Source organism: Varanus komodoensis, unplaced genomic scaffold (genome assembly GCF_004798865.1).
Source record: "Varanus komodoensis strain SLA01 unplaced genomic scaffold, ASM479886v1 scaffold88, whole genome shotgun sequence".
Classification (NCBI taxonomy): Eukaryota; Metazoa; Chordata; class Lepidosauria; order Squamata; family Varanidae; genus Varanus; species Varanus komodoensis.
In genome coordinates this window covers 690,468-698,592 of record NW_025336576.1, presented here as the reverse complement: position 1 = coordinate 698,592, position 8,125 = coordinate 690,468, and the positions used below count along the sequence as shown (strand labels likewise).

General features: G+C 56.1%; 1 protein-coding gene across 1 annotated transcript; it reads left to right on the top strand.

Moving 5' to 3' along the window:
• Window positions 1-382: 382 nt before the first annotated feature.
• Window positions 383-7,313, top strand: LOC123016815 (pituitary homeobox 2-like). Its single transcript, XM_044417446.1, has 3 exons — window positions 383-470; window positions 5,963-6,177; window positions 6,783-7,313. Exons 1-3 carry the CDS (start codon window positions 383-385, stop codon window positions 7,311-7,313), a joined length of 834 nt encoding a protein of 277 aa, XP_044273381.1.
• The last annotated feature ends 812 nt before the right edge of the window (window positions 7,314-8,125 follow it).

The window sequence follows — 8,125 nt, the reverse complement described above, 5'->3', positions numbered from 1 at the left end:
AAAACTGCTCCCGGGAGGTTGCAAACATCTTCAGCAGAGGGAGGCCACAGCCTGGGCCTCATGTGGACCTGGAGAAGGGAGGCTGAGCCCTCCAAGAGTGGCTAGCTTTGCCTCATGAAGCAAATCCCCGGAGGGGATTCTGTAACCGGAAAGGGACGCTCCAGATAGCCAGCAGCGCGAAGAGATTCCCCGGCGCGTGTGGTCTAGTCTTCTGGGAGACCCGTGCACCACGTTTTGCGCCGTTTTGTGGCATTGCACACTCCTTCAGCCCCACAAAGCTGACCCCGTAGGCCTTGCTGGCCACAGCTTTTCCGAGGTAGCTCTGCTCCCACGCCTGGGACCTTAACGAGGGGAACTGGACCGCCTCTGGATCTCTGGGAGCATGTCAGCGCTGCTGCAGGCCCCAGATGGGAACGCGGATGGGATTCCACCAAGAGCTCTGGCTGGGACCCCCAGCACGGAGAGCGGAGGTAAGGTGAAAGCAGCTCGGGGCACAGCTTGCCCAGGGGCTGCTGAGACCCAGGCTCAGCAGTGGTTGCATCCCCGCGACCAAGCGCCTGAGCACAGGTCTAGCTCGCCGTACATTCAGCATAGATGGGAGAGTAAAAATGGGCTGAGAGAAGGAGCACTTTCCATGGTACGTAGTCTTAAGAAAGGAGAGAGTAGCAGGTTGTTTGGATTCAGTAATCTGGAATAAATGAACGGGGACCGAACTCTTTAGACGTAAGGGTAAAGAAAGTGACCTAGGAAGGGAATTGGACTGGGCCTGAGAAGCAGGGCTGTTTTCTCTCCTTGGGCACGTGATCGCTCTCCTTCAGGTCGGCAGGTCAGCCACAGCCCTTTCAGCAGGACTTTGGTTTCCGTCTTTATTCAAAGCATGTTTACCGCATGGTTCCGCTGAAATGGTTCCCAGCGCAGCTTATGAATCGGGACAAAAAAACAAGCCAGCAAACCAAGGGGGGCTGTGATCTCAGGCTTATAATTAGGGGCATGAGAAGGAGAAGAGGGGAAAAGATGGGGAAGCAGTGGGGCCGGGGCTCCAGTTGTTAATGCAGCAGAGCTCTTCTCGGAAGCAGGAGGGAAGGAAGTGCTGCAAGGAGGAGAGGAGTCCAGAGCAGCCCTAGCCTTCAGCGGAGCCGATAGCCAGCCGGCTTCCTCCTCCCGCTCGGCTCTGCAGCCGACAGGGAGGTCTCTCGCGTCTCCAGCGACACATCTTGCTTTGCAGTTCGGCATGACGCGCCCTTTGCTTCTAGCTGCTCTGACGTAAGGGCAGGAGAAGTGCAAGTCTGCAGAAATAGGACGCATCTTAGACCCATTATTATTGCAGTTTCGTAGTAGGTACTCTATGAAGTGCCTCTTCCAGCTTGCATTTTGACAGTGACCACCTGAAACACGGGTGCTGCTGTACCGGGAGAGCCACTGCAGCTCAGCATTCTAGGCCAGCCTGTGGACCAGTGAAACGAAGCAGCACAGCCTGCAGAAGGAGAGGAGAGCTTGCGTCCCTCCCATTCCAGAGGTTGTGATCACCACTTGTCTGGTGGATGACAGAACCCCAGAGTTTCAATCTGTGAGGACGAAATAGAACTCGGGTTCGTGGGAAAGACCAAGCGCCCAGACCACCTGTGGCTTTGTTGTTTGGCCCAGGTTCCCGCAGTAGACTCACGATAATGCATTACCGTGCAGGCAGAGGTAAACTCGCTGTGAGGTTTCAATACAACTACAGGGTATTTTGTACCCTCCTGGTCACGTACAGGTACAGAGCAATCGATGACAGAATGCAGACATTTCAATGAAATTCTGAGGTCATCATATACAGAACAGATAAAGGAAGATCAGCAAATCATGCAAGTAACAATAAGATGACACTATTTCTAATGGCAGTGTATTGACACTTCAGTTGAGCAACTTCCAGAGACTTGAACCCATCTCCGGGTCTGCTTAGACAAGTAAATTCAGGCTACTGAGAAACCATTCATGAACTCATAAGCTCATCTAGACTCAGACCCTAAGTAATGGACCCTAAGTAATGGATCCGCACCATTCTGATTGGCCAGGGCGCACAGAGCCCTCTGGGCTAGCAAAATAGATACTTCCTACAAGGATTATTTAGCTTCATTGTGAATGCATATACGCAGGGCTTTTTATTGTCATAAAACGCACCGGAACAGCGTTCCGGCACCTTTTTTTGACGGATTTTTCCAAGTGATTTTGAATCGCCCTGTCAGGCGTAGCAGGTCGGTGGCAAAAATCATTAACATAGTGCCTGCGGGCTGCTTGTGTGCCCGCGCTGGTTGTGAGGGCGCTGCTCGGCTTGGGACGCTGCTCGGCTTGGGATCGGTCGTGTGGTCGCGCGCTGAGTGCTTACTGCCGGCGACGACCATTATGTTTATGTGTGTGTAGAGTGACTGGCTACGTGCAAAAGCTAAATAAGTTCTTTGTTTCAAAAAAAGTTGGTGAATTGAAAATCTTTTTTAGTGTAAAAGTGTGACTCTAAGACGTGAGTTCCAGCACCTTTTTTTTTTAAACAAAAAAGGCACTGTATATACATATATTTGACTGAACGGCCTGTCTGCTCTGGCTTACCGCAAGAACTAGAGCCATTTTCTTAAAGTTACAGTAATATTAAACAGTGACTAGACTTGGAAAGCCAATGCTTTTGAGAAGGAGTGCAGGTTTGATTTTATAACACAGAAGCACGCAGAAGCAACGTTTTCAGCCAGGATTTATCCAAATTTTCCCCATATGGATGGCACAGGATGGGCGCTGCTTGTGCAACCGAAGCAGCGTTAGGGGTGGCCCAGGTGGGCTGGATCTGTGCGTCTCCAGGGGGTGCTCCGCCCCAGCACCTTGCTGCCCATGGCCACCTGCTGAAATGAAAGTCCAGAGCTCTGGGGATATCTCTTGCATGGCATCCCCCTGAATTCAGGGGTTTTTGCCCCACCGGAACATTTCCTCCTGCTGAATCTTTCCAGCTGAATTCCCCCTGCAAAATCAAACATTCATTCATTCATTCATTCATTCATTCATTCATTCATTCATTCAAAAAATTTTTAGACTGTCCCTTACCATGGTCTTGGGATGGTTTAACAAGAAGAGAAAACACAACCCTCCACTCCTCTGTCTATAGAAGCTTTTTTGCCCCGCAACACGTGGAGCAAGCGTATATTTGCATATGCAAAATGCATCTTTCTTTTTTTTAATCTGATGGCTGAGGTAACCGGCTCTGCTCTGCAGCTGGTCCTCCACTCTGTCCCACAGGCATTCAACACGACGGCGAAATGCAACCTCAGAGCGGATGAGGGACCGACATAGTCCGGATGCTTGTGAATTTCTCAAAAGCATCTGGTTGTCCAGGATGATGAAGTGGAAGCACTTCTCTTTGGACGGATCAGGGGGTTTGCCAGGAGCAATGTTGGTGGAAGGCCCCCTTGTTTATATCTCATGTAGGTATTTAATATAGGCTGGCTGGGGATGATGGGAATGGCTGTCCAACACATCTGGAGGTGCCCAGTTTGGGGAAGGCAGGACTAGCAGCTCTCGCAAAGGCTTTGGGTGGAAAACCTACTTGATCCCCCAGCAGTGCTGGAGCCAAAAGTTGGAACTTGCCTCTTCTCAGACTAAAGCAGGCCTCGTATGTGGAATGGCTCCCCAGGCCGACAGCATCCGAAGCATGGCGCCAGAGCGCAGCGCCCAGGGGAGACAACACCACCGCCCCAGCACCGTGTGGCGACGCCAAGAAATTCCGGTTTGAAGGATGGTGCCTGGGGCCAGATTTGGGGAACAGGAAATGGTCCTTGTGAAGCAGGGCAGAGTATCTCCACTGCTGGGCAAGGCAGCAGGGAGAGGAGGCCCTCCTTCTGCCCGCGGGCTGCTCTCCCGGCAGGCCGGGCTCTGAAGCAGCCGCCTGGAAGACAGTGCGCCCACCTCTGCTAGAGCGGGTGCCCCGTTTGGACCCTTCCTGACCCTTCCCATGCAACATTTTCCCAGGTAATTTCCAAGAAACTGAGAAGGAGCAGAAATGCATCCCATCCCCTTTTCTGAGGAACTGACAGCTGTCGAAACACTGGCACCCTTTAAAGGGGGGTCGAGAGGATTGCTCTGGTTCCTGCCTGCTGTCCCTGCAGGAGCTGATCCACATTCACACATGACAACCCATGGGGAACCACACGCAGCAGGTTGCCGCGTGGGAAGAGTGCGGGCATTTCCTTTCACCTGAAACCCGCCCGCGTTGCCCAGGGACGAGTCCCCTCTGGGCCCTCCCAGCATTTCAGCCACTGCAGGTGGAGCCACACGCAGCCAAAGGGCAGCAACGGCACCGTGCAAAGGACCGGTCCAGACCGTCTTTCCCCGTCGTATCAGGCCGAACAACTGAGGGCATCCTAAGAGAAACTCCCTCAGTGACCCTATTTCGGTTACCTTAAAAACTCCTGCGCCCCTCCCCCCTCTGCTCACACCTACAGATCCTGTGCATGGAAATTTGAGAGAGATGCACAAACCAGCTCGAGAGATAAGCATGTATTTGTTCTTGGGAATATGAAGAAACCGAACAGGTTCACAGTGCTTCCAGCAAGATCATCACCTACATTTTAAGGAGGCCCAAATAACATCCCTCTCTTGTGACCCCTGCTCCCCCCCCCTTTGTCTTTTTCCTTCCCCCAGACAATCTCGTAAGAAAGATCGACTAGCTGGGCCTTGGCAGGGCTTTTCTTACGCTCTTATGTCCTCAAAGGACAGAAAAATTCCCCCCTGGGGCTTGCCTTTCCCTGGAATCTGAATCTGGAGTAGACCTACCAGACCAAAAGGAGGCCCTGCGGCTAGATCGGCGAGGCATCGCTGTTCACCGTCCCCGGGGAGAGCAATGGTTCCACCACCTTCCCCAAGGGCAGGAAGCCTGGTGCCTCCGGCGGACTTGGCATCTCTTTCCCAGCCGCCAGGGGAACATGGCCAACGGCCGTGGCTTATGGCTGATCCAGGACATCACCAGTCAGATTCCAAACCAAAGAGGCTCTTCCACCTCCTCGCAGGCGAGCTTCAGCTCCATGTGGTCCTGCGACTGGGCGGCAGGGAGCCTCCTTCCCCTTTCCTGGGTCCAGTCCATGCGAGACGCCGCTTTGGCTCCACCCGAGGAACTGGCCGGCAAAGGGAGAACAGAGGGCAGCGAAGGCCCGCCTGCCTCTTCCTCGGCGGCTCTGTGGGTCTTTTGCACGGGCAGATGCCCGAATGAACACGCTTGTCGGCTGCCTTGTAGTTCGGAATTCGGTCTCTTTTGCAGAATGTAACGTATTTATTTGCTCCTCCTCTTGAACAGAAGCATGAAAATCAAGAGGCAGTGAGAGCAGAGGGTGAAAACGGGGGAACCAGGCTTCGCCTTTTGATGCTCAGTGGCGCTGTAGCGCATGCGAAAGAAATCCCACGGGGGTCGGAGGAAATGATGTGACACTTGCCTAGTCCGAGCTTTGCATCCTCGCCTTGGCAAAGCGTTTTAGGTAAAGAAGGGAGGGGCCGGGCCAGGGTGCTGCAGTTCTGGCCTGGGAGGTGCCACAGCATCTTGCCCGGAGTGGCTGACCGGAGCACAAGCCGGGCTTGCACACGGCCCTGGTGCAGTCCTGGCATTCGTAGGCTGGGGCTGGAAAAAAGCTCAGCCTGACATTCTGGGGAGTGATGCTGGTCTGAGCGGACTGGACTAGGCAGGGCCAGTTTTTCGGGGTGCAGCCTCAATGGCTGGGGAAGGTGGTACATGGCGTGGCGTGGCGTGGTGTGGCAGGGCAGCGCAGGGCAGGGCAGTGCAGGGCAGGGCATGGGAGGACATGCAAGGACGTGGTCCTCCTCTCTCCTGGCCTTTCCTCCGTGCGCACTGGGACACCGCGCAAGGTTGCTTCAAGACGCGTCGGTGCCCCTCAGGCAAGCGTGAATTCAGTGCCCGCTGCAAGCTAACCTGCCCCCCGTTCATGGCTCTTTCCAGGAGAGAATGGCGAGGCGTCCCAGTGCAGGTCCTCCGACTCCAGCGGGGAGGAGGAAGCCAGCGTGAGCAAGAAAAAGCCCCGCCGGCAGAGGACTCATTTCACCAGCCTGCAGCTGCAGGAGCTGGAAGCCACGTTCCAGCGGAACCGCTACCCTGACTTGAGCATGAGGGAGGAGATCGCAGGCTGGACCAATCTGACGGAGCCCAGGATCAGGGTGAGTGCCAGAAGCCCCCACCTGCTGCCACTTGTTTACCCCAGTAGCTAAACCCCAGGAGAAAGAATCCACAGAGGTCTCTTTCCCCTGATCATCCATGTCTTATTTGGAATTAAGAAAAAACACACAACAGAGAGGGAAGCTTGGGCGGGGGCAACAAGGAGCAGGGCCTTTTCGGTGGTGGCCCCCCAGTTCTGGAACAAGCTCCCCACAGAGGCCTTCCTGGCACCAACCTTATTATCCTTTTGGCATCAGGTAAAGACCATCCTCTCCTGCAGGACTTTAATTAGTTACTGGGGCCTGCTTGTTATTAGACAGGGCTTAGGAGGGTCTTCTCGACTTGCTATAATGTCATAATTTCATCTGGTTAACTTTTATGATGTTTCAGTGGCATATTTCACGTTGTTTTGTAACCATGCTGCTGTGAACTGCCCAGTGGGCTTTGGCTATTGGCGGTATAGAAAATCAATGGATAAATAAACGGATAGTTCTGCAACAGCGGTGCCTGAAGGAAATGACTTGCAGAGCACCGGCACAGAGTGAGCCGAATGCTCCCCAGAGCTCTGAAATGGGACTCACCGACCCCCCTGCCTTCCCCCCTCTAGGTCTGGTTTAAGAACCGGCGAGCCAAGTGGCGGAAGAAGGAGCGCCATCAGCAGACTGAGCTTTGCAAAGGGCCCTTCGGCCCACAGGCCGACGGCGTGCCTGGGAAACAGCCCTACGAGGACCTCTACCCAAGCTATGCCTACGGTTCCTGGGCCCCCAGGGGGCTGCACCCCGGCTCCGTCCACGGCAAAGGCCTCCAGCTGTTCGGCTCCGTGAACCTCAGCTCCTTCCCGCCGCAGGGCGTGTTCCCCACGGCTGTGGCTGCGGCTGCGGCTGCGGCTGCCTCCGTGCCCGCCGTCCCCTCCCTGGAGGCCTTCGGCAGCCTGGCAAGTCCCCCGGGGCCCGCTGCCTCAGCCTACGGGCCCGGAGCGCCCTCGCCGTACGTGTACAGGGACCCCTGCGGCCCGGGCCTGGCCGGGCTGAGGCTCCGAGCAAAGCAGCCGCAGCTGCCGCCCCTCAGCTACGTGCCCCCGCAGCCCCCGCCCCGCAGCCCCAGCTCCAGCCAGTACAACCCGGACGGGCCAGTGTGACCCCGGCGCCCCCCGGGGCTAGCGCGGCGCCCCTCAAACCTCTCCCCAGAGGCCCTGCCCAAGAGGGTGCCCCGGAGGCGTGGGAGTGGGGGGGGGCCATCGGACCAGCCCTGGCGGGAGGGGCTCCTTGGAACCCGTCCCCTCCAGCTTCCATCGCATCACTTTCTCCTCGGCAGCGCCAGTCCTGTCCCCGAAGCAGGAAGGCCGTCCCGCTCTCCTCCGGGCCGCTCCGTGCCGGAGACTCAGCATAGCGATATTTCTCCAGCGGGGGTCCAGGAGAGGCGAAGTGGCAGAGCTGCTGCTGCGGATTGTGAACCGCTCGGTTCTCCCATGGTTAGAAGGGGGAAGCTTGTCTGGGACAATCAACAGCAGGATCCCAACGGAGGCGGAGGAAAGGACAGTCTCCTGGGAGGTGTAGCGACAGAAGGCCTGAGGGACGCCCATTCTGGCTGGGATTCTCCTCAGGCCGCTTCGGAAGCTCGGTGCACCTCCCTCCCGTTGTTGCTTGCAACTGTTTGCGTGTCCTTCCAATGGGCAAAACGTGTCTCCCTGTCCACACTTTCCTGAAGTGCACACTCTCCACCCGTGGACGAAAGCCTTAATGTCAGGGCTTCTTTGCATCTGAGAGAGTGCATTTTTCAAGGAGAGATGCGTGTTTTGACCGTGGTCACGGTTTCGGACAGGCGAGCTCCTCCTGAGAAACGTGCCCCAGCTCCACGCTGTGGAGGCCCTGCTGGCCCGGCCCCGGCCCGGGCCGTTGACTGACGGAGGCCTGGGTGGGAATCCCCGGGCCCCTGAGGCCAGCTCGGGCT

Coding starts and splice junctions, on each gene's coding strand:
- LOC123016815 (XM_044417446.1), top strand. CDS start 383: ATGTCAGCGCTGCTGCAGGCCCCAGATGGGAACGCGGATGGGATTCCA. Junction 471..5,962: donor CCCCAGCACGGAGAGCGGAG/GTAAGGTGAAAG, acceptor GGCTCTTTCCAG/GAGAGAATGGCGAGGCGTCC. Junction 6,178..6,782: donor TGACGGAGCCCAGGATCAGG/GTGAGTGCCAGA, acceptor TCCCCCCTCTAG/GTCTGGTTTAAGAACCGGCG.